At 45.1% G+C, this 26588-nt stretch overlaps 1 protein-coding gene across 3 annotated transcripts in view; it reads left to right on the forward strand.

The window, feature by feature from the left end:
• BoLA (major histocompatibility complex, class I, A) overlaps nt 1-26588 on the forward strand; it is a 118210-nt gene that overhangs the window by 87362 nt on the left and 4260 nt on the right. For 2 of the 3 annotated variants that reach the window (XM_005223701.5, XM_002697329.6), the window contains exon 1: nt 26321-26473. The exons of the other annotated variant lie outside the window; for it this stretch is intronic. In XM_005223701.5, coding sequence (XP_005223758.1) covers nt 26410-26473 — 64 coding nt within the window. In that variant the 5' untranslated portion in view covers nt 26321-26409. Of the gene's footprint in view, nt 1-26320; nt 26474-26588 lie in introns of those variants that run through there. 3 annotated transcript variants of the gene reach the window in all.

A 26588-nucleotide genomic window follows, 5' to 3' on the forward strand; every position in this document is an offset into this window, starting at 1 on the left:
TTAAAAAAAAAAAAAAAAGCAGAATGAAGGAATTTATGGGCAGGTTGGGAGAGGAGTGAGCTGCATTTAGGTTTCTGGTTCTCAAACTGCTCAACATCTGCAGGCTGCAGGCTGTGAAAACGCAGATCTGCCCGGATCCGCGGAAATTCCCAGTCGTAGGTCCGAAGGGAGATCCCGGAACCCGACTGATTTCAAGCACCCTGTGGGTCGATTCTGAATAGGGAGATACTTTTCCGAGCCCCCGAGCCCACGGGGTCGCTCTTGAATTCTTAGGATCCAAGTACATTCCCTACCGCCTCGCGTCGCCTCTGGAAGGAAAGCGCCCGCCTCGGAGCTGGCCTTCGAATCCCTTCCGCCCACCCCTGCTGCTGCTAAATCGCTTCAGTCGTGTCCGACTCTGTGCGACCCCATAGACGGCAGCCCACCAGGCTCCCCCGTCTCTGGGATTCTCCAGGCAATAACACTGACGTGGGTTGCCATTTCCTTCTCCAATTCCGCCCACCCCAGAGGAAAGCAAAAACTGAGGATCCAGGAAAACATACACACTAGACCCAGTGTGACCTTCTTCAAAGACCAGAGTGACTTCCTGAAACGATACAATAGCTGCAGAGCCGTGCAGATGCTGGCAAAATGCCAAAGTGAGCTCTGACTTGGGCCTTGGGTCTTGACCAGTCCCAGATGAGTGACATGCGCTTGAAAATGGGGGGATAAACTGAAAAGGTGAGAGTGGAAAGGAAGGAGGGAAGGGGGAAAAGGTGGAAAAAGAAAAAGATAAGAGAAAGGGAGAAAAAAGCTACAGGGGAGATGAATTTTTAACAGTGTAATGTTATGATTTCTAACATATTTATTCTTTATCTAGATCTGTCTTTTATTCAAAGTTTGCCATAACTGTTTGATCTCTCTCTAAATGCATAAGTAGACGGCTGTTTTTGTTCCTGCCTAACCACTGGGGAGTAAATTGCCCAGTCTCTCCCTCCAGATGTCCAAGGCATAGCTCTCAGCAAAAAGACAAGGTGTCTTATTTCTTTTGTTTACCTAACCAAAGGACTCATTCCAAAGAGATTTATATGTTAAAAATGAACTTTGAAATTACACACTTTACATAAAACACCTGTTTGAAACATATAGCTGGTTGAGTTTTGGCAATTTATATGCCCATGTGACCATTACCACGATGAAGATGTAGAACTGCTGTTGTTTAGTCGCTAAGTTGTGTGCAGCTCTTTGCGACCCCATGGACAGTAGCCTGTCAGGTTCCTCTGTTCATGAGATTTTCCAGACAAGGATACCAGATTGGGTTACCATTTCCTTCTCCAGGGGATCTTCCCAAACCATGGATCGAACCTGGGTCTCCTGCAGTGGTGAGTGGATTCTTCACCACTGAACCACCAGAGAAGTCCCAGAGCCACCTAGGGTGAATGTCAAATTCCCTCAAAGAAATATCATTAAGAGAAAATCTTTGTGACACTTTAAGCCCACACAAATGCTTAAAACAGAACCAACACCAGAAAACCAAAATCCTAGTTCAGATGAGATCTCTGAAGCTGGCTGTAATTCTTTGTGGGATGTGTTAGGTAGAAAGGATAACTCTGTTTAGGGCTATAGCTCAGTAGCCCCTACCTCCTGGGAGCCTCGGAAAGGACCCTGGATTTTCAGCTGCCCACAGTGAGGTCATTCCTGGGGCAAAAGTAGAATCTCCTTGAATTCCTGAGGATTTTACATTTACTCAGTGACATTGTGGATGTTGATTTCATCTTTGAATATTTTGAAATTAATTTGCTTTGACTCTAAATAAGAACCGGAAACAGGAAGCCAGGAACTGATCTTGAACCATCACCCCACCCATGACTCATGCAATAATCCTAACAGTTTTTGAGCCAATAAAATCCATGGTTCGGTAAACAGTAAATTCTCCTTTTCAACACATTTCAGATATCTCAGCTTGCCTAGTAACGTTCTAACTTGAACCCCAGACTTAACATTTAAAATTTATATTTTTGTTGGCACTGATTTTGATTTTGATTTAAAAAAATGTTTATTTATTTATTTTTGGCTGTGCTGTGTCTTCCTTGCTGCATGGGCTTTTCTCTAGTTGTGGTGAACGGGGGCTACTTTCTAGCGGCAGGGCACAAGCCTCTCATTGCTGTAGATTTTCTTGCTGCAGAGCACAGGTTCTAGGGCGCACGGGCTTCAGTATTTGCTGGCACATGGGCTCAGTAGTTGAGGCTCCTAGGCTCTAGGGCACAGGCTCAATAGATGTGGTACATGGGCCTGTTTCCCTAAGGCATGTGGGATCTTCCCAGATTCAGGATCAAACCTGTGTCTCCTGCATTGGAAGGCTGATTCCTTACCACTGAGCCACCAGGGAAGCCCTGATTTTTAAATAATTCCTGTATTTTACAATGAGTTTGTTGCAGTAAACTGCTGCAGCCTGGCAGAGCAGAGACCAGAACCTGCCCCATGAATCAAGGATACGGCAAACTGTGCCCTAGTAAGGATTGTCCTAGTAAGCATGCCAAATGGCGGGACGTGCTCTCTGCTCCTCTTCACTGCCTACCCCTGTGTCTGTCCCCATGGAAACAAAACAAGATGTTCCTGATCAAGTGCAGAGCCTTAACTTGACTCTTTATGGTCCACTAATCAAACTCCCCAGTATAGCTATTCCCTAATGATCTGATATGACTTCTGCCAATAAAAGTACAGGCTGAAAAGAGCCATTTTGTCTTCTTGCCATGGAGAGCAAGGCCCCCTGACTCTCCCGCTTGCCAAATTATATGTGTCTGTCTTTTCATTATGCGCTCGCCCCCATTTCAGGTCTTTCTCACCCACTGTGCTGGACAGGGCAGTAAGCCATCTGAAATTACCTGTAAAATTAAGTGAATAGATGTGTAGTTCTTCACTGGCTTTCTGCTAACATCGTCTTTAAAATGTATCAACACTGAAATCCAGTCACTTCTCACACCTCTGCTGCTTCCATCCGAAAACCATCCTCTCCTCAGAAGTAACAGGCTAGTCTTCCAGGTGGGCTCCCTACCCTGCTGTCTATTACCCACATAACAGAAGACAAGATCATTTTCTTTTCTTTTTAATGAATGGCATCTTCCTCTGTGTCTATGTACTTGTCGCACCGGTCCTCCTTCACCGCCTGTGGCTCTCTCACAGCAGGAGGGCGTCTCTGGAGTATCTATTTGGCACACTGGCTCCCCTTCACCGCTTGTGGCTCTCTCACAGCAGGAGGCTTCTCTGGAGCTGCGGCTGCAGCTCAGGAGTTGTGGCCTGTGGGCTTAGTTGCTCCCAGCCCCGTGGGATCTTAGCTTCCTGAGCAGGGAGAGTTTCCTGCATTGGAAGGCAGATTTTTAACTACTGGACTGCCAGGGAATGATCTTTTAAACTGACCTTTTAAAAGACGCCATGATCTGTTAAGCTGTGAATTAGAGCATGTCCTCACCACCACACCCCAAAGAACACTGCAGTGTCTACCCTTCTTAGAATGAACTCCCACCCCCTCACCACTGTGTCCAAGCCCCTCATGACAGGGCCCCTCTGGTCACCCTAGCCTCAATCCACCAGTCTCAGCCCAGCTCCTCCGACTACGCACACAGGCCTCTAACACTGCTCGGTCCTGCCCAGGCTCCTGGCCCTGCTGTGACTCCCCAAATGCACCCCTTCTCCAGAAACTCACCTGGTTGGCACCCCACTTCCATTCAGTTCTCTGGTCCAGTGGCCCAAGGTCAAGGCCTCAGAAGTGCGATGTCTGACAAACCCTGAATTATTGGCCCTGCCATCGCCACTACCAATCTTCTGGCCCAGCCATAATTTTCTCCAGAGCAGTTATCAGTGATACCAGAATATTTGTTTTTGTCATCTGTATCATTGAAATATATATTCTTTAAAAGAAGAACCTTGGGGCTTCCGTGATGGTCCAGTAGATAAGAATCCATTTGCCAATGCAGAGGGCATGGGTTTCATCCCTGGTCCGGGAAGATTCCTCAGGCAATGCAGCAACTGAGCCATGTGCCTCAGCCACTGAGCCCGAGTGTCCAACTACTGAAGCCTGTGCGCCTAGAGCCTGTGCTCACAGCAGGAGAAGCCCCTACTTGCTGCCACTAGAGAAAGCCTGCTCACAGCAACAAAGACCCAGCACAGCCATAAAGAAATATGTGCTGGGCTTAGTTGCTCAGTTGTGTCCCACTCTTTGTGACCCCATGGACTGTAGCCAGCTAGGCTCCTCTGTCCGTGGGGATTCTCCAGGCAAGAATACTAGAGTGGGTTGCCATGCCCTCCTCCAGGGGATCTTCCCAACCCAGGGATCAAACCCAGGTTTCCTGCATTGCTGTTACTATAGGCATATATAGTAGCCTGCCTCAGGGAACCCTGTCCCTCCTCCTCCTGACCCTTAGACTAAAGTGTGTTTGTTTACATCTCAGGGAGATAACCTGAGCCTGCCCATCTGTGGAGGGACTGTGACATTCTTGGGTTCTTTGTGTGGGAAATGGCACCACTTGTCTGATGCTTACCGGTGTGGCTCAGAAGTTCATGAGGGGCAGGGGGTGGGGGCGGAGGGGGCAGGAATCACGGATAGCTGTGGCATCTTTGTTTACTGATATGGCAGGAGATATTCCATTTCATACCACCTCTGAAATAGCTGTAAGGAAGCAAAACTAACAACCTCCCCTGCCTGAGGCTTGCCATTCTAAGAGATATTTGCAAGAATTAAGTAGTCTTTTTACTTTGTTTCCTCACAGCACCGCCATCTCTGATCCATAAAAGAACCTGGCATCCAGGCCTCAACAAGATGGTTATTTAGAGACATTAGTCTGCCATCTTCTTGGTCAGTCGGCTCTCCAAATAAAGTCGGATTCCTTGCCTTGACACCTTGTCTCTTGGATTTATTGGCCTACTGTGTGGCAAGCAGAGAGAGCTTGGACTCTGTTACAGTAGTACACACTGGAAAATGTAGGGTGGGTTCAAGCCAAAGGGTACGGTAAGAAAGATTTGAGACAGGCCAAGAGGGGCGGGCTGACCAGCGAAGGGTAAACTTTTGGTAGAGGTAAACTTCAGAAAGAGAAGGAAAATATAGGGTGTGGGAGAGATGCCTCAGAGAAGAAAGAGCTGAGCAAGTTGGACCAATACAGGGCATGCCTCGCACGGTATGTCAGGGTGAGCAAGCGTAATCTGTCAGGGTGAACTAACATGACAGGTGGGGGACAGCAGAGAAGACTGAAAAAGAAAAATCTGTATACTGCTGAGAAGGACAGAGTATGAAAACATACTCGAAAGCTAAGTGTCATGTGGGTTACAGCAGGGCACAACCATACCTGACAGAGAATGGAAAGGCTAAATAAATACAGAAGTGATGAGGCACAGAAGGCTTGGGTAAGGTGAGATGGAGCTGGAAAGGGTAATAAATAAAAGTTGAGTCTAAATGTTGACCCCCCGATGAAACTAAGAATCTGTTCCCATTAACTCATTAACAAGAATTATGTGGAATATAGTTGTGGTTGATGTGGGTTTTCAATATTGGTAGCATATATTAAGCAGGTCCCAATATTGATTGGACCTCCTGGAGAAGGCAATGGCACCCCACTCCAGTACTCTTGCCTGGAAAATCCCATGGATGGAGCAGCCTAGTAGGCTGCAGTCCATGGGGTCGCTAAGAGTCGGACACGACTGAGCGACTTCACTTCACTTTCAATATTGATTATCCCAAATTCTCGGAATCCTACATCAAGGTGTTCATCAACACGTTACCAATCACAGAATTCTATTCTGCCGTTGGTCCTTAAACCTGCACAGTTGTTAAAATTATATATATATTGAAAAACAGGAACCTTGTCTATTTGTCACGCCTTTTATCTCTTGAATCTAGAACAGTCCCAGTGCATAGTAGGGGTTCAATAAGTAGGGGTTGACCATAGGCTGGCACAGTGCTTTCAAAAAGCAATTTGAAAACATGTAGGCTGCCAGTGTGCTCCGTCGCCGCAGCTGTGTCTGACTCTTTTTGACCCTATTGACTGTTGCCTGCCGGGCTTCTCTGTCCATGGGATTCTCCAGGCAAGAACACTGGGTGGGTTGCCACGCCCTCCTCCAGGGGATCTTCCTGATCCAGGGATTGAACCTGCATCTCCTGTGTCTCCTGCACTGCAAGTAGATTCTTTACTCACTGAATCACCTGGGAAGCCCCCAAAACATGTATGACAAGCCTTTAAAATATTCATGCAAAACTTTCCTGGTGATCCAGTGGTTAAGACCACCATGTAATCCAGGCGACCCTGGCCCAGGAAGTAGTATCCCACATGTGGGCACAGTTAAGCCAGTGCACTGCAGCTACTGAGCCCTGGAGCTCCTGGACCCGCCCACAGCTAGAGAGTCAGGGTGCCACAACAAAAGATCCTGCCAGGACTGAGACCTGATGCAGCCCCCACAAAAAAGTGTTCATGTTCTTTGACCCAGTAATTTTTACTCAAGAAATCCATCATTTTAAAATAAAATAAAGAATAATGTTTAGGTATGCAAATTTTATTTTAAAAAAATGTTGGCCATGCCAGGTGGCTTAGCAGTATCTCACTTCCCCAACCAGGCATTGAACCTGAGCCTCTGCAGTGAAAGCTCTGAATCCCAACTAGACCACAGAGGAACACCCTCAGGGTAAGAATATTAATCAAGGAATTCCCTGGTAGTCCAGTGGTTAAGACTAGGCACTCTCACTGCTGTGTCCTGAGTTCAGTCCCCGGTTGGAGAACTGAGATCCTGCAAGCCATGAGGGCAACCAAAAATAAAAAGTAAATTAATCAAACTTTATTTGTAAAGGTAGAAAAAAGATACAGAAGAGTGGGATTACTCTTTTTTTTTTTTAAATAGTATACAGCTGGTAAAAGTTTTTAAGGAGAGTTTATAATATATAAAGTTATTTATTGATTATAATGAAGTTTTCAAAAATAAGATTCAAAATAATTCATAATGTATAACTACAGCTATGCAGTCCTATATAGAAACGCAAATACATGGGAAGCAGTTTGTGCAACTAAGCGTAGCAAAGAAGTGACGATCTGCCAAAGAGCTCACCATGTCCCTCCCTGTGGAGACATTAGCTGGTTTCGTATCTTTCTGCTTTTATTTATTTTTGTATATTGTTTGTGACTGCACAAGGTTTACTTTTTAAATATGATTAGTTAGTTAGCCAGTTACTGTTGTCTGTGCTGGGTCTTCACTGCTCAACGGGCTTTCTCTAGTTGCGGGAGCTGGGGCTCCTCTCTGCTTGTGGTGCACGGGCCTCTCATTGTGGCGGCTTCTCTTCTTGGGGAGCAGGGCTCTTGGGTGAGCAGGCTTCGGTACTTGTGGCACAGGTGCTCAGGAGTTTCGGCTCCTGGTCTCTAGAGCACAGGCTCAATAGTTGTGGTGCATGGGCTTAGTTGCTCCAAGGCATGTGGGATCTGCCTGGATTAGAGACCAAAGCCCTGTCTCCTGCATCAGCAGGCAGATTCTTTACCACTGAGCCACTAAGGAAGCCCCTGACTTTTCTAATGGGATAGAATACTTATTATAATGTATTAAAACGTGCAAAATAAGTTTTAATGAAAAAATTCAACTCTCCTTTCCCAACTCACATTGAAACATCTCTCCTCTGACATCTAGGGCAGAAATCCCTACTGATGGTCCTCCAGGGGAAAGAATTGAACTCTTCCCCCGCAATCCGTGATCCATTCTTAGATTTGGAAGTCAGCAGAGCAATGAAGGCAACACTAAGAATGCCATCTATTCTTGGGCTTCCCTGGTGGCTCAGATGGTAAAGAATCTGCCTACAATGCAGGAGACCTGGGTTCGATCTCTGTGTCAGGACGATCCTCTGGAGAAGGAAATGGTACAAACCACTCCAGTATTCTTGCCTGAAGAATTCTACGGTCAGAGGAGCCTGGGGGGCTATAGTCCATGGGGTCCCAAAGTGTTGGACATGACTGAGAGATTTTCACTCACTCATAAGATCTTACCATCAACTACTGATTACTGATTGTTACATAATTTTAATCTCACCACACCTGAGAGGGTAGAATGGATTCTTTCATTTTCACAGCTTGAGAATCTGAGTCCCTGAGATACTAAATGTGTGGCCTGGATTCCCAGGAAATGTTGACCTTGAAACTTAGATGACTCTGGACTTCCTGGGAAGCCCACCTAGGCACCACCTGAGTGACAGATGAGTGAGTCATTCAGCCATGGAGTGTGGGTCCTAGCGTTCTTGGAGGTGTCTACAGTTTTCCACCTGAAGAATCCTGCACATACTAAAACTATATTCTCTCTCTCCTCCTTCCATGTCAAGCAGGCTTTTCTTTAAAAATGCAAAGATAACTTCCCTAATATTAAGGCCAACCCGAGTCCCCCTACCCCCACTCCACCCCATGACTCATCCCAAATGGTAATCTAAATTTCAGTGACACTACCCTCAGGATTGTAGTTGAGCATGTGGATCCAGGACAGAAGCTCTTTGGGCATTTGGACTTGGCTGATCTGGAAGGCAGTCCTGAAAGTTGATATTTTATTCTAGATGGACTTTGGGAAGGGATGGAAATGCCTGATGAGAGAAGACAAGTGAGAAGATTTCAAAAGCAAAGCCCAGTGAGCTCTGGGTTCCAACAAAAGGACTTGGAAAACCTGCTAGCCATCCTTGGCTTATACTTTCGAGTTTCAATTCCTTCTCAATTACAGACCATTCATTTGGCAAACATGTACTAAATATCTACTATGTGATGGCCGCTGCTTTTAGAAGGAACTGGGGCTGATGGAATCTCACTCTCCTGGCACTCAAGGTTGGCTCAGTCTTGCTCAGCCTAACATGGGTAAGGAAGTTTTAACACAAATGGTAAGGGCAACCTGCACAGGTGCCTTGTGGACATATATGTAGACTGGGAGCTTTGAGCAAGGAGTTACAAAAACCTTATAAAAGAGACAGCATATGAGCTGCATTTTGAGTATAAGTAGGAACCCAATGGACACCCAGGACAAATGAACATGACTCATAATCCAGGACATGCATTCCTTGGCCTAGGCCAGGACAGGACTCAGACTAAGCTGACTGGGGAGCTTTGCCAGTTTCTTTCCTGGCGAGAAAGTATGCCCCTAACATCTGACTGCTCAGGAATCACAGTTACTAAATACTGAGACGAGGAGTGGGCAGGGCGAGGCTTGATTTGAACAGGAAAATTGTGCTGGAGGGATTGTTAAAATGCAAAGCCCTGGGCCCTCACCCCTGGAGTTCTCATCAGTAGGTCTGGGATAGGTCCTGAAAACTGCATCCCAGCTGATGCCAGTGTAGCCTGTTTTGGGGCTGCACTTTGAGAACTATACTAGAACTACTTTCTGGCAGGAAGAGCAAGGGTTTATGAATCTAGTTTGGTTTCTAATATCAGAAGGGAGCTATGAGGTATAGAATAAACCAGACCACACCTGACCCACCCTGGCACTGCACGCCTACCCCAGTGACCCAGTGTTTGATTGCCTTGGGGTCACAGGAGCTGCAAACAGCCAGGAAGGGACCAGATGTGAAGGTCGGAGATGGTTCCCCGGAAGCAGAGCTCGACACTCAGCACCTGGGGCTGCTGCAGCTCCACAGACTGGCTCCTGCGCCCTCAGGTCCTTCCTCACCCCTCAGGACGCTGACTTCCAGGCCTTCCTCTTACTCTACCTCAAATGTTTAGGCCTCTGATGACAGAGGAGCTCTGATCACACTTTCTGATCCAGACAGGGGAACATAAGGTGACAGACATGGACAAACTTACAGGTTAACAGAATGGGCTAATAACGAGGGCCCTGAAAGTGTTGGCAAATGGCTTCAGTCAGGTGTCCTAGGAGAAACACCAGAGAGTCACGTTGGTCTAGGAATGTGACTCTCGCTTCGGGTGTGAGAGGTCCTGGCTTCAAATCCTGATCGAGCCCACATCCTTGTGGGCTTCCCTGATGGCTCGGACAGTAAAGAATCTGCCTGCAATGCAGGAGACCTAGGTTTGATCCCTGGGTTGGGAAGATCCCCTGAAGAAGGACATGGAAACCCACTCCAGTATTCTTGCCTGGAGAATCTCCCATGAACAGAGGAGCCGGGCAGGCTACAGTCTATGGGCCGCAAAGAGTTGGACGTGACTGAGTGACTAAGCACACCAGAGAAACACCAAAGAGATTTATCTAATTTTTGAGATCTTGACATGGACGCTAGAGGGCGATCTGAGATTGCTGAAACTACAAGTGTTGGTCCAACCACCAAAAGAATGCTTTGTAGGCTCGGCGAGCATGCTCAGTCATGTCCCACTCTTTATGAGGCTGCCAGGCTGCCAGGCTCCTCTGTCTGTGGGAACCCAGGCAAGAATACTGGCTTGGGTTGCCATTTCCTCCTCCAGGGGATCTTCCTAACCCAGGGATTGAACCGGGGTCTCCTACATTGGCAGGAGGATTCTTTATCACTGAGCCACCTGGGAAACTCCTAGATTGGGCTTTTCTGCTTAAATCAAAAATTTGTCAAATACTATTAAAAAATAATAATAAGTTTTTAAAGTGGGAATTGCCTGGCAGTCCAGTGGTTAAGGGGCTTCCCTGGTGGCTCAGATGGTAAAGAATCTCTCTACAATGCAGGAGACTCACCTTTGATACTTGGGTCGGGTATGACTACCCACTCCGGTATTCTCACCTGGAGAATTCTAGGGACAGAGGAGCCTGGCAGGCTACAGTCCCTGGGGTCACAAAGAGTCGGACACGAATGAACGAAATCACTTACACTTTCACCAGTGGTTAAGACTTGGCCCCTTCACTGCTGTGGGCTGGTTAGGGTCTCTGGTGTGGGAACTAAGATGCCACAAGTCACACAGCTAGACCAAAAGAATAAAAATAGCCAATTTCCTTGACAAAACATCTTTCATATGTTGATTAATCGTGCCCTTATTTTACATTTTAATGAATGAAAGACAGATATGTAAAGAAAGAAAATGCAACTAAAAGAAAACAACATACTCAATTAAAATGGTAGTAATAATTCAAGGAATAATGTATCTATTTTCATACCTTAATCTATTTTTCTTCCAGTTTTATTGAGATATAATTGACACACAGTAGTACTGTACATATTTAAGATGTAGAGCACACTGATTTGACTTACATACCTTATGAACTGATTAACAGAGAATGATATAATTTTGAGACATTAAAAAACCTTCAATTCAGTTCAGTCGCTCAGTCGTGTCCGACTCTTTGCAACCCCATGAATTGCAGCACGCCAGGCCTCCCTGTCCATCATCAACTCCCAGAGTCTACCCAAACCCATGTCCATCGAGTTGGTGATGCCATTCAACCACCTCATCCTCTGTTGTCCCCTTCTCCTCCTGCCCTCAATCCTTCCCAGCATCAGAGTCTTTTCCAATGAGTCAACTCTTCACAAGAGGTGGCCAAAGTATTGGAGTTTCAGCTTCAGCATCAGTCCTTCCAATGAACACCCAGGACTGATCTCCTTTAAGTTGGACACGAATGAACGAAATCTCCTTTAAGATGGACTGGTTGGACCTCCTTGCAGTCCAAGGGACTCTCAAGAGTCTTCTCCAACACCACAGTTCAAAAGCATCAATTCTTCAGCGCTCAGCTTTCTTTGGAGTCCAACTCTCACATTCGTACATGACTACTGGAAAAACCATAGCTTTGACTAGAGGGACCTCCATTGGCAAAGCAATATCTCTGCTTTTGAATATGCCGTCTAGGTTGGTCATAGCTTTTCTTCCAAGGAGCAGTTAATTTCATGGCTGCAGTCACCATGTGCAGTGATTTTGTAGGCCCCCAAAGTAAAGCCTGTCCCTGTTTCCATTGTTTCCCCAACTATTTGCCATGAAGAGATGGGACCGGATGCCATGATCTTAGTTTTTGGAATGTTGAGTTTTAAGCCAGCTTCTTCACTCTCCTCTTTCACCTTCATCAAGAGGCTTTTTTGTTTCTCTTCCCTTTCTGCTATAAGGGTAATGTCATTTGCGTATCTGAGGTTACTGATATTTCTCCTGGCAGTCTTGATTCCGGCTTGTGCTTCATCCAGCCTGGCATTTCACATAATGTGCTCTGAATATTAATTAACTAAGCAGGATGATAACATACAGGCTCGACGTACTCCTTTCCCAATTTGAAAGCCGTCTCTTTTTCCATGTCCAGTTCTAACTGTTGCTTCTCGACCTGCATACAGATTTCTCAAGAGGCAGGTCAGGTGGTCTGGTATTCCCATCTCTTGAACAGTTTTCCACAGTGTGTTGTGCTCCATAGTCAAAAACTTTGGCGTAATCAAAAGAAGCAGAAGCAAGAATTCTCTTGCTTTTTCTATGATCCAACGGATGTTGGCAATTTGATCTCTGGTTTCTCTGCCTTTTCTAAATCCAGCTTGAACATCTAGAAATCCACGGTTCACATACTGTTTAAGCCTGGCTTGGAGATTTTGAGCATGACTTTGCTAGCATGTGAGATGAGTGCAACTGTGTGGTAGTTTGAAGATTCTTTGGCATTGTCCTTCTTTGGATTGGAATGGAACGGAACTTTTCCAGTGCTGTGGCCACTGCTGAGTTTTAGGACAAACTAATATGGTTCCCTGATTCTGATTTCTTTTACTTGCTGTCAGCTCTGCAATGAGGAGTGGTCTACACTTGCGTACAGGATGTTTTGAAAAAGCACTGGATGGAGACTTTCAGACTTGGACTTTGCATGAACTGTGTTAACCGGGCAAGTTATTCAACTCCCATGGTTCTGTTTATTTCCCCTAAATGGAAGATTTAGATTTAGATTAGATTTAGATTATTACCCTGCAGGTCTCTTCTGAGCCAATGGTCTGGTATCCTGAGCACACGATCCTGAGCACAGAGTCACAGGGCACAGTATTCATGGAGGAGGACACCCCGCTTAGTACACTCGTCCTCCAGGTGCTGAGATACAACAGCTCGGCACTAACAAGCACCAACCTGGTGCTGAGAAAATTCCTGAATGAATTTCAGAATCAAATACAAAGTAACTCTGGGGTTGCCCCAGCCTGGATTCAACACACCCTCCCTGGGCTCCAGAGTCTCCAGCTCCAGATCCTAGATGAGTTCTGACACACTCCCAGCATCACTGCGTGCCCCCTTCCTCTCACACTGTGAGCCCTTAGAAGGTGGGTCTGTGCAGGTAACTGGATGTGACCACTAGAGAAACCTTGGTTGAATTCTTGCTCCTGTAAGGCTCAACAGATAAGAGCTGAGCAGCCTCACCATTCAGCTTTGATTGGACCTCTGGTTTATGTCTTCACTTGGTTTCAAGGCCTTCCACACACTGTTTCAACACAGTTGACCCCTCAAGTGACTTTAACGAGAAATTATTAAACTACAACGTCTTCCCTGAACCCACTGTGCCTGATTGGACCCCACACCTTGCTGCACACTAACTCCCGACTGCTTGCAATGTCTTTATTGTCTTTTCCTTTTTGTCTTTTATGGTTATCCTAATCATCCACATGGGTGATTCTATCCAAAGTTCCACCTCATTCATTAAACTCTCTCTAACTGCTGGGGTGTCTGGCCTATGAACTTGAGGAAACTATTCCTCTGCTTCACTTGTAGCCTTGAAGGAGGTTCTGGTCTGGGACATCTCTGCACGTGCATCAGAGTGTCCATCAGGAGTTCCCAGAAGCAGGGGAGTATCATCCACACAGTCATTGTCAGCCCTCTAATGACCAACACGAGGTTATAATCTGGTTCCCCATCTCCAGAGCCCCCAAATTATTTGCTAAGCATGCATGCTTGAGCAGTGAGATTACTGAATTAATAAGTAATTAATGGCACCCAGACCCCAGCCTTCATTCTCAGGCGATGACTTGTGTCCACTCACCTGCCTCACCTGATGCTACAGGATGCCCATCCAGAGGGCCTCTCGCTCCTGAGGACTGGGGAGAGGTGGAGAGCACCGCTCCCCCTCTTTCTCCCGGGCTCCTGCCTGCTTTCATCAATGGGTGCTCTTTGTTCAGACCAGTCTCCAGGTTTGGCTGTGATATCACTGCACATTTCTCAGATTTAGTGGAAAATCCTCACCTGACTCATCAAGAGCTTGGTCTCATCGACAAAGAAGTTTGGCGCCTCCATCAACCCCGCAAGTCTCTGCCCTCCCCGCCTCGCTGTTCTGGAGGATGAAAGTTCCTGATGAAAGTGTCCATCCACAAACCAGAGGCAGTAAGTGTAGGGACTCCTGGACCTGGTTCAGCCACAGCCGTGCAGAAATACTGCAGAGCTTGATCCTGAGCTCAGAACCAGTGGATCGAAAGTAAACTCTGCTATTTATGAGTAATGATCCCTTCCCAGTGTATGAGAAATGTTGTGTTGTGTGTGTGAAAGAGAGAGAGAGATTGATTTTAAAACTTGGCTCATGAGCCTGGGGGTCTTGTGCGTCCAAAGGTGCAGGGCTGGCAAGCAGGCAGGAGACTCAGGGAAGGAGTGATGTTACAGACAGAGTCCAGGGTGGTCTGGACAATAGTGTGGCTGGCCTGACTCTCTTCCCTCTGAGATTTAAGAAATTCATGAGTTTATCATCACCCTCATATTGCACAACATTTAAAAGGCCTGTGTGTTTGGCTTTTCCTTTGTTCTTATTGTTAGTGTGCTGCTATATTTGTGGAAAGAATAGTTGTGCAATGTTCTGACTTCTGTAAATTCATGAACTTAGAATAGGGAGTTCCCTGAAGGTTCAGTGGTTAAGACTGCACTTCCAATGCAGGGTTGCAGAACTAGGGATCAGTCGAGGTGGGGGAACCTGGATCCCACAAGCTGCAGGGCATGGCGAAAAAAATAAAAAGAAAAAAAAATTTTTTAAGAATCTACAATAGATTACTAAGAATAAATAGATTCTTAGTCACATTGGAAGAGAATGGAGACAGTACTATTTTCATATTAGGTAGTGAGACTGTGGGTGAATTATCTTCCATTTAAATAATTATTTGCTGTTGTTGTTAGTATGTGGTGTGCAATCAGGAAAAAATGAAAGAAGGAAAAGAGCTGATTTTGGCTGTCATGATGCAAAAAAAAAAGAAGAAAAGAAAACAAAAATGTACATGTACTATCCAATTTATTCTATTTATAACTCTGAAGTCAGTCAGATATAATCACAGCTTAAGTATCAAGTGTTTGGAATGAGACTCAGAAGTGCCCAGCCCAGGATCATGCAGCTGGTGGAAGCCAGGTCCTGAGACAACCAGCCCAGTGTTCCATCGCTATGGCACCTTCAGAGAGGAAGAGGGCTTCAGAGACCATGGGGTTGATCCTCTCACAACATCACCCTTCTCTATACAACATCCAGAGGGAACAGTTGAACTGCTTTAGTGATGGAGAATTCAGCTGCTACCAAAGAAGCTGATTCCTGTGTAATCATAATTGTTAATAAAAACAAAACCTTACGATGAACCCAATTCTGTCTCTCTGATGCTTCTACAGAAATGACCAATTTTTAATTCTGTTGTCAGATGGAATTTTTAAGCCTTCACATAACACTCTTCAATATTTGAAGAGTCTATTCTTAAGCAAATTATATCTCATCAGGCAAAACAAAAAAACAAAAACAGCTATTATCAGTGGGAAGGTTGGTTCAAATATTTCAGCCAATCATTACTATAGACATGAAGTTCTCCCTAATGACGCTTTATGTGCTTGCGTGCGTGCTAAGTCACACAGTCGTGTCCTACTCTATGCAACTCCATAGACTGTAGCCCGCCAGGCTCCTCTGTCCATGGGATTCTCCAGGTGAGAATACTGGAGTGGGTTGCCTTGCCCTCCTCCAGGGGGTCTTCCCAACCCAGAGATCGAACCCGCGTCTCTAACGCCTCCTGCATTGGCCGGTGAGTTCTTTATCACTAGGGACACCTGGGAATCCCAATGATGCTTTGAGGAAGTTTATTAATTCTCTAACTGAAATGATATTTATCTAGCACATGCTTTCTGCCAGGCCCTGGGGATGCATTAGGTGAAAGCGAAAGTCGCTCAGTCGTGTCTGACTCTTTGCGACCCCATGGACTGTATAGTCCATGGAATTTTCCAGGCCAGAATATCGAGTGGGTAGCCTTATGGCAACCCACTGCAGTGTTCTTTCCTGGAGAATCCCAGGGCGGGGGAGCCTAGTGGGCTGCTGTCTATGGGGTCGCACAGAGTCGGACACGACTGAAGCGACTTAGAAGCAGCAGCAGCAGTCTTTCCCTTCTACAGGGGATCTTCCCAACCCAGGGATTGAACCCAGGTCTCCTTCATTGCAGGCAGATCTTTACCAGCTGAGCCACAAGGGTAGCCCAAGAACTTGCCTTGTGTGTTTCGATGCTAAATAGTCCAGCTGGGAAATAGACATTCGGAATAGGGAGCAAGGGCGCCACTCTAGTCTGGGAGCAGCTCAGGACCTCCTTCCTGAGGAGGGGACGTTTGAAATCAGCCTTGAGGATGAACAGGAGTTGACGGGGCCCCTGTGGTCTGTATAGAGGGAAACCGCTGATAAGGAGTCATGTGTGTATATTGGACGGTGTGGTGGTGTCACAGGACGGACCAAGTCTCTGGAGACTGGAGAGTGGGCGCTCCACCTGGGCAGTCTTCACCCCAGCATGTCCTCCCCCACCCTCCTAGCTGTGTTACTCCAGACAAGTTATTTTCCCTCTGTGCTCATCCGCATCTGCAAAACGGGCGACGTTTCAGGGATGTGGTGAGGGCTGGTTGAGTTGATATGGGAGGTGCTCAGGACAGTGCCTGGCACGTACTGGATGCTCAAGCCTCATTGGCTCTGGTGGCTGGAGGGAACCGAGGTGGGAGAGAGCGGGAGGCTGAGGATGGAGGCTGGGCCCTGGAAGCCCTCCTTGCCTGGTGGGATTTTCTTTTTGCTGACCCAAGATCCTATCAAAGACAAATGATATAAATTAGGTTCTAATCATGTCTGGATGGCATCACCGACTCGATGGACGTGAGTCTGAGTGAACTCCGGGAGTTGATGATGGACAGGGAGGCCTGGCGTGCTGCGATTCATGGGGTCGCAAAGAGTCGGATACAAATGAGCGACTGAACTGAACTGAAACTGAATCATGTCTCCTTCAGGCTCCTCTGGCCATGACAGTCTCTCAGACTTCCCTTTTTGTGTGATGACCTGGATGCTTTTGAGAATTGCTCAGGGATAGTGTGGAATGTCTCTCTAGTTGACTTGGGTTTTTGCAAAGAAGACCACAGGGATGAAGTGACATTCTCCACACATCAAGGGTTTATACTGTCCACTGGAATATCACTAATAAATTCACTTCAGCACCCACCTAAGATATATTTCCTCGGTTTCTCCTTGTGAAGTTCTATTTTTACTTCCTCACTGTCCACACTGTAGTCTTTGAAATATGGAAGGAAGGTACCATGTGCAGTCCACACTTAAGGGGCACTCTGATATAAACTCTGGTGTGCAGGGGTTTGTGCAAATAAAAGTTTTCCAGTGAGATGGAGAAGTACTAGACTGATGAGCAGACGCAATGGAGAGTCTCTGTGTAGCTTCATAAGAAACTGCTGACTCATTACTAGCGACTGCCCTGCTTCCTATTCCTGCCCCAGTGAGCCAAGGTTTCTGCTGCTCCATGTCCTGGTCAGCACTTGGCATCACCGGTTCCTGGCTTCTAGCTACTCTACTAGGTGTGTGAGGATGTATCATTGCTGTGTTTATCTGCATGTCTTCATAACATGTGATGTTGAGCATCTTTTGGATGTATTTCCATATCATCTTGAAGAGGTGTCTGTTCAGACTTTTCTTTCATTAAATTGGTGTTTATTTTTATATTGTTGAATGTAATGGTTCTATGTATATTCTAAAACAAGTTCTTTTCCATATATGTGAATTTGCAAATAATTTGTTCCTGTCTGTGCCCTGAGCTCTTTCCCTGACAGAACAGTATTCATTAACGTCTAGATGTACATTTCTGAGAAGAGAAATCAGGAATTCCTAACTGCAGTGGTTTCTAAATAGAGGACTTGGGTGACTGGGGATGGAGGGAGAACATGAATTAGTTATTTTGTTTATGCCCGAGCATCTTCTCACTCCTCTTGTGTGGAGTTAAAGAATGCTTTTGAAAAGTGAGCTGAACATACCTTGCCCTTGGAAAACCCTTGACCAATCCCCTTCAGGCCACGTGTTAGCACATGCATTCTCTGCCCAGGACCCATCAGATGTTGACTGAGCTGTTCTGCCATAGAAATTCCACCACTGGAAAAGATGGGCTGACTTGTACGGACAGTTCTTCCCACAGAAAATAGCTGAAAATGCCATGGAAAATACAAAAACTGTCTTAAAAGCATCAAAGAGGGGACAAAGTCCTAACAGACGACCACACCTCTGAGAAGAAGGTTAAGATTCTGCTTGGCCTCCACAGAGAATTCCATCCTGAGAAGAGAAGAGACGCCCCTGTGAGTCGCTGCCCGGAGCCCAGGCACGGAGCCCAGGACGTCCAGCCTCATGTCCCCAGCTCTTCACTTTTCTACCCACCTGCCTTCTTTCTTCAAAATTTAAAGGAAGCTTTATAATTCTGATTATGATGTATATGTATAACACATGATATGATAAAGGTTCACTGTAAAATAAGTTACAAAGGGTTGAAAGTGATAAAGGACAAAGTTAAAAGAACTGTAATCCTCACACAGGACATATTTAGTTGCATTTACTTTTACTTTACTTTCGTTTTCCGGCTGCTGCCCAGGTGCTGGGACCTTCTCTAAACTGTTGAGCTCAGATCTCAGGGGCTCCCCTCTGTACTCTCCAGAAGCCACTTCCTGAGTCAGCTCACTTCCTCCTCCCTCCTCAGTCCCCTCTTGTACCTCCTTCCCTCGTCTTTACTCTTTTTTTTTTTAATATATGTATTTGTTTGGCTGCGTTGGGTCTTAGTCGCAGCACGAGGGAGCTTCCTTCTCCTTTGCCGTACATGGACTGTGGCACACGGGCTCCAGAGCAGCGGAACTTCAATAGCCACACCACGCCAGCTTAGCTGCTCAGTGTCCTGTGGGACCGTAGTTCCCTGACCCGGGATTGAAGGTGCGGACCTTGCACTGGCAGGCGAGTTCTTAACCACTGGACCAGCAGGAAGTCCTGTCAAATTGTTTCTGTGTCTTTGAGTTTGAATAGGTGCACATGTTTGTGTCTTTGTGAGTGTTTGATTAACACAGAGAAGATTTATGGATTTTTATGACTTTTCATCTTTGGGTCATACAACTCTTCATTTCCCAAGTGTAAAATAGTCATATATATTTTGTCTAGGAGACAAGACTCCAAAGGTGAAGGAAAAAAGAATTGCTTGAATTTGAGGGGGAAGTGTAGAAGGAGAAGAATACCATAGAAACCGTTCTTTCCAGCTAGAGAAACCCCCGAAACGAGAAGCTGTGTGCCACAGCTAGAGAGTAGCCCCCACTCACCACAACTACAGAAAAGCCCACAGAGCAATGCCCAGCACAGCCAAAAATAAATAAATAAAATTATATTTTTATAAAAGAATTTTAAGGTGGTGGATCCTTAGGTTACATCTTCTGCTTCATAATGTTGCAAGTATGTACAAGTCCTACAAGGTACTTGATTTATGTTGTGTTCAACAAACACTTTCTCTTGGGTTGAGTGAACACTTCTGTGTCTACTTATGCTTACCAGGTTAAGGAAAACACCAAGAGCTCAGTATAATAGAGCCAAGAATTAGCTCCAGTGATGGGCAGTTTGAACACTTATAACCTGAAGGTGGTATACCATGGTCTGCTTAATGTCTGCTTAACATTCTAGTTGCCAAAACACATATTAATGGAACTTTCTGTGCATGCTGCATTTTAAGGCTGTACCTTAAATAGACAAACCCACTATACTCATATAAAGACTGTATTTTAATATGCATCAATCTATGAGTCACAGAATAACTTTTGGGAGGGAGAGACTGAAAGTTAAGGACATTCTAGACACACACTGTCCGATATGCTGGCGACTAGTCATATTTGAATGAAATAAAATTAAAAGAGACACAGACTCACAGATACAGAACAGACTTGTGGTTGCCAAGAGGGAGGGGTGTGGGGGTTGGGGGTTAGTTAGCTGCAAACCATTACATAAAGAACGGATGAACAGGGGACTTCCCTGGTGATCCAGTGGTTAAGAATCCATCTTGCAAGGCAAGGCAAAAGGGTTCAATCTCTGGGCAGGGCACTAAGATCCCACATGCCTTGGAGTAACTGAACCCGCATACCAGGATGAAAAAGATCCCTCATGATGCACTGAACATCCTGTATGTTGCAACTAAGACCCAACGCAGCCAAGTAAATAAATAAATATTTTTAAAAAATAAAATGGATAAACAATGGTAGCACAGGTAAACCTATTCAACATCCTGGAATGAATCATAATGGAAAAGGATCTAAAGAAGAACCTATAAACGTGTATAACTGAGTCACTTTGCCATACAGCAGAAACTAACACAACATTGTAAATCAACTAGACTTCAACCAAATAAATACAAATATGTGAACAACTGATTCATTAAATAAAAGAAAAGTACTCATCACAACACTCATGTGTGAGGTGCTGAAATAGCCACATGTAGCCAGTGTCTCCCTGACTAGAGAGCACAGATATAGAACAATTCCTTCATCACAGAACATTCCGTTGGACAGGCCTGCCTTCATGCTTTGTGGACCTAAGTCAGATGCATCAGACCACGTGAGGTGAAAGAGTCACTATTATTTCTCTTAGACACTATGTCAGATTTCTGTCCAGGATATGAAGACAGATCAAGCTGGCGTGTAACCAAACCAACCCAGGTCATAAGTGTGTGCAGGGCCTCTAGGAACAAACTGCTCCCAGTTCCAAAGGGGAAACACCTGTCCCCCGATTCCCCTTCCCAGACTGAGGCGACTCCCTGGTATCAGTTCCTAGGGGGTCAGTTCTCTTGGAGAGGAGCCCAGAAGAAGGCCTTCCACTGGGTTTAAGGAGGCAGGGAGTCCAGTTCAAGAAGATCTCCAAAACAAAGAGGAGGGAAAGACAGGGATAAGTTGGGAGACACCCTGGTTTATTTAGGACCGCAGTTCTCAGAGTGTGGTCTCTGGAACCCCTGGGATCACTGAGATACTTTGACTGTTCACTACATGGACATTTGCTTTGAGGTAAAAGAGCAATAACAGAGATTATGTCAGCAAACTTCACTAGTAATTATTTTCACTACAATTTACTTGCAGGAAAAAAAAGGAAAGTTTTCTTATAACGTCCAGGTTGACGTATTAAAAGTTCTTATCTTTCCTTCATAAACCATAATGGAAAAGATATGAAAAAAATATACGTATAACTGAGTCACACTGCTGTACAGCACAAATTAACACAACAGTGTAAATCGACTATACTTCAGTAAAATACATTTTAAAAATAAACGAATAAAAGTCTTATGTCTCCTGAATTCATCATCCTTAAATCCGCGTTTTAAAGTATCTTCTGTAACCACTGAGCTGCTGGAGCTGCTGGAAGCCCCCACCCTGAGGAAAGGGAAGTTGGAGACTGAATGGTTCCCCCACTATGTGGCACTCCCTGGGGGGAGCAGCACAAAGACGGTGGTGAAAGCATTATTCTTTGATAGTCTGAAGACACCCCAGGGGACACCTGGAGTCCACCCCCAAACCTGTGCTAGGACAAGCATGGGCCCTTGGAGCCCTCCTGCTTCTCGGATTCCCAGGTGTTTTGGATGTTAATCCCCATCTGCTTCCATCAGCAGAAGGAGCGAGACCTTGGAGAAATGCGTGTGGGGAGGAGTGATGGGCCAGGTCTGAAAGGACACACTCCGGGTCCCACTAATGCAGCAGCAGCGTGGTCCTGTGACCACAGAGAGGCTGGGAAGTCCCCTCCCAAGAGGGGAGAACAGTTGAAGTTAATCAGCAACAGTGAGTACCCATTTCAATTTATTTAGTGTTCAGATATTTATTGACTCTTTACCACACGCCAAGCTCTGTGCGAACAGCAGCCTGAGACTTGACTGAGCAGCACCTTGGTCTGGGAGAAACGGAATCCACAGCACAGAAGACCTGTTAGGAAGTGCCTGCCATCCCAGGAGAAAGGATAAAGAAAACATCTTCTGGAAGTTCATAGAGTGATTCTAGACTGGAAGGTCCCTGGAGATGATAGGATTTGGTCTCCACTTGCAGAGAAGAACAGGATACCAGTGGGGGAAGCTGGAACTGGAGTTTAGAAGCGGGGCCTGTAAGTACAAGTTGTCATAAGGAATACTATGATATTGAATTCATTGAATCCATACATTCTAAAGTTATAAATGGATGGAATAATTACTCATTATATTAAGTGAAAAAGAGATCAGTAAGATGAATTCATCCCATATTTTAGAAAGCTATATAAATTTAGATGAAATCACACAGATACGTTGAGTCAAAGTTTTCTAATTTTCAAACTGTTTTATTGTTAATATATATAAAGAGAAAAGTGCCACCAACTGCTTTGCTTGGATAGACTAACCTCTCCACAACAGACACTCAGAGCTGGGGTGTAGACAAGTGAACCCAGTACGTCCCCAACTCTCCCTGCAGGTCCCCTGAGGGAGCGACCTCTTCTCTAGTCTCCCTGTGGACCCAGCGCCTGACTCAGGGGCTCAGTCAACACTCCCTGAAGTGCTACACTTGGGAAGTGGCCTCTTGTGTCCTAGTCAAGAGAGTGATTTCCTCTAGAAGGCACCGCCAAAGCACTGAATCTTACAGAAGTGGGTTTGCTCTAACAGCAGGACTCTGATGGTGGCAAGTGTGAGTGTTGGCTCTTTTACTGACAAGCCAGGGAGCCCTGCAGCACTCATGCCATTTCTCACAAGGCCACCAGAGGGCGGTGTGCAGCTGCTTAAGACAAACCAGCCCCATTCAAATATCCTTTCCAAGGTAGCCTTGTCAAAACATGTTTTACAAAGTCAGAGGATTTCTTTAAAGTACATTGATTGCTTTTTGTCTTTAATCTCATTTGGACACTAGCGGAAGTCCACTATAAGTAACAACTATAAGGTGAGCCCCTGACAGAAGTTGACCCTGTGGTACACAGACGAATAAACTTACATGTCCAGTCCCCCATCTGTCCATCTCTGTCCAGTACTCCCTCCCTCTCTTCAGTTCAGTTCAGTTGCTCAGTCGTGTCCGACTCTTTGGGACCCCATGAACTGCAGCATGCCAGGCCTCCCTGTCCATCACGAACTCCTGCAGTTTACCCAAACTCAAGTCCATTGAGTAGGTGATGCCATCCAACCATCTCATCCTCTATTGTCCCCTTCTCCTCCTGCCCTTAATCTTTCCCAGCATCACGGTCTTTTCAAATGAGTCAGCTCTTCACATCAGGTGACCAAAGCATTGGAACTTCAGCTTCAACATCAGTCCTTCCAATGAACACCCAGGACTAATCTCCTTTAGAATGGACTGGTTGGATCTCCTTGCAGTCCAAGAGACTCTCAAGAGTCTTCTCCAACACCACAATTCAAAAGCATCAATCCTTTGGTACTCAGCTTTCTTTATAGTCCAACTCTTACATCTATACACGACTACTGGAAAAACCATAGCTTTGACTAGATGGACCTTTGTTGGCAAAGTAATGTCTCTGCTTTTTAACATGCTATCTAAGTTGGTCATAGCTTTCCTTCCAAGGAGCAAGCATCTTTTAATTTCATAGCTTCAGTCACCATCTGCAGTGATTTTGGAGGCCAAGAAAATAAAGTCTCTCACTGTTTCCATTGTTTTCCCATCTATTTGCCATGAAGTGATGGGACCAGATGCCATGATCTGTTATCTGAATGTTGAGTTTTAGGCCAACTTTTTCACTCTCCTTTTCCACCTTCCTCAAGAGGCTTTTTGGTTCTTCGATTTCTGCCATAAGGGTGGTGTCATCTGCATATCTGAGGTTATTGATATTTCTCCCAGCAATCTTGATTCCAGCTTGTGTTTCATGCAGCCTGGCATTTCTCATGATGTACTCTGCATAGAAGTTAAATAAGCGGGGTGACAATATACAGCCTTGATGTACTGCTTTCCCAATTTGGAACCAGTCTGTTATTCCATGTCCAGTTCTAACTGTTGTTTCCTCACCTGCATATAGGTTTTGCAGGAGGTAGGTAAGGTGGTCTGGGAGTCCCATCTCTTGAAGAATATTCCAGTTTGTTGTGATCTACACAGTCAAAGGCTTTAGAGTAGTCAATGAAGCAGAAGTAGATGTTTTTCTTTAACTCTCTTGCTTTTTCTATGATCCAAACGATATTGGCACTTTGATCTCTGATTCCTCTGCCTTTTCTAAATCCAGCTGGAACATCTAGAAGTTCTTGGTTCACATACTGTTGAAGCCTAGCTTGGAGAATTCTGAGCATAATATTGAGAGTGTGTGAAATGAGTGCAAATGTACGGTAGTTTGAAGATTCTTTGGCATTGCCCTTTTTTGGGATTGGAATGAAAATGGACGTTTTCCAGTCCTATGGCCACTGCTGAGTTTTCCAAATTTGCCAGCATATTGAGTGCAGCACTTTAACAGCATCATCTTTTAAGATTTGAAATAGCTCAGCTGGAATTCCATCTCCTCCACTAGTTTTGTTCATAGTGATGCTTCCTGAGGCCCACTTGACTTCACCCTCCAGGATGTCTGGCTCTAAGTCAGTGATCACACCATCCTGGTTAGATGAGTTTTTAAGATATGTTTTGTAGAGTTCTTCAGTATATTCTTGACACTTCTTAATAATCTTCTCGTTAATGTTATTAATGGGATTTAATATTAATGAATCTTACCCTCTTTTCTAGAATTATTTTGCGTCAATCTGAATGTCAGCTTTCTCATTCTGAGATATAACATTTTAATGACATATATGCTCTAACCGTTTTTAATGCTTCCTTCAGAAATGTTGCATTTGCAATTCTTTCCCTCAGAACAATCTTTCTGGTTTACCTGGTGGTTAATGTCTTACCATCATTTGAGACTTTATTGACTGCTAATACTTAATACAGGTTGCTCTCCTGTTTCCCTGGTTTGCTATTTCAAAGAATCAAAAACTATCAATACTTTAAAAAAAATGGTGTGAATATCGGCCTTTCAAGTTTTTCATGCTTAAGCAAACTTCAGAAAATTGTGTTCTAATCTTAATATATACCTTGCACAAATATTGCTCTGTTGTTTTCCCTACTGTAAAAAATGAGCTGCTTCTTTTAGGAAAATAACAGGCTTGTGGTCGTATCTCAAAATGCTAATAAATGGTTATTTTTCTTAAAAAGAACTATCCTCTATGATGACATGGGAAGTATACATCAAGCATTTCTGCTACATTCCAAAGTCCTATGTCCCAAGGAAAATCATTTGTATGAGCTGAACTACCCTCTTTTTCATAGAATGCAATTTTTATTTGAAAGAAGGAATGACACTGGAAGATCTATAAAACTTAATGAAACAATGAATTACTTAAAAAAAAATCTTACATTAGTACAAGTGACATCTACTGTGCAAAATAGGCTTATGGATTTTAATGTAACAGAATAGGAAATAGTGATATTATTTCAGGTCCACTGAGAAAATAATCTCTAAGAAACTATCACTTGTGTAGTTTTAGTTTTGTATCAAAGATAAACATCCTCAAGTAACAGGAAAGGTTATTAAAAATATTACTCCTACCTACGTATGGTCCTTTTTATTTTCATAGATTTCAATCAAAATAACCAATTCAATGCAAAAACAAACATAAAATCCAGTGAGACAGACAAGGAAAAGACTTGCAAAAATATAATAATGAAAAAACTTTCACTGTTCCCACTATAGAGTTTATTTGGAGAAATTGTTATTTTTCATATAAAAATCATGGGTTATTAACATTATTCTAAATAAATTAGTTGAAAATGTTTAAACTGCTATTTCAACTACAGAAAATATCGATAGAAGTAACCACATAAACAAAATTATCTTTGGGGTCCTCACTAATTTGTAGGACTGTATAAATATCCTGACCAAAATGTTCTGAAAATCTCTGACTACACAGTCGCTGGGTCAGGACTCGGGGACAGTATGCAGAACTGCAGAGTTCTCGGTGCAGGAGAGGAGGGATCAGGGCAAAGTCCCAGATACCGGATCTGGTTCTCAAGGCCTCAGCGTCTCAGAGTCAAGGGCCTTGTTTGGGGCGGGGACTGGCCGTGTTGGGGATCCCTAGTCTCCTCGAGTTTCACTTTCTCTTCGCAATCTGTGTTGTGCCTTTCTGGCCGGACACTCGTGTCGCGGCCCTAGTTCTCACTCCCATTGGGTGTCTGGTTTCTAGACGCCAATCAGCGGCCCCGCGGTTCCCGAGTGTAACGTCTGCACCGGTACCCAGCCGGCCCGACCCCTACCCTCCGCTGGGACTCAGTTTCTCCCCAGACCCTGAGGATACGGGTCATGGGGCCGCGAACCCTCCTCCTCTTGCTCTCGGGGGTCCTGGTCCTGACCGAGACCTGGGCCGGTGAGTGCGGGGTCGGGAGGGAACGGCCTCTGCGGGGAGGGGCGAGCGGACCGCCCGGGGGCCGGGGGTAGTGGGGTGGGCAGGACCCCCAGGGAAGGAGCCACGCCGCCGCCCT

The sequence above is a fragment of the Bos taurus genome, chromosome 23, assembly GCF_002263795.3.
Source record: "Bos taurus isolate L1 Dominette 01449 registration number 42190680 breed Hereford chromosome 23, ARS-UCD2.0, whole genome shotgun sequence".
NCBI lineage: Eukaryota > Metazoa > Chordata > Mammalia > Artiodactyla > Bovidae > Bos > Bos taurus.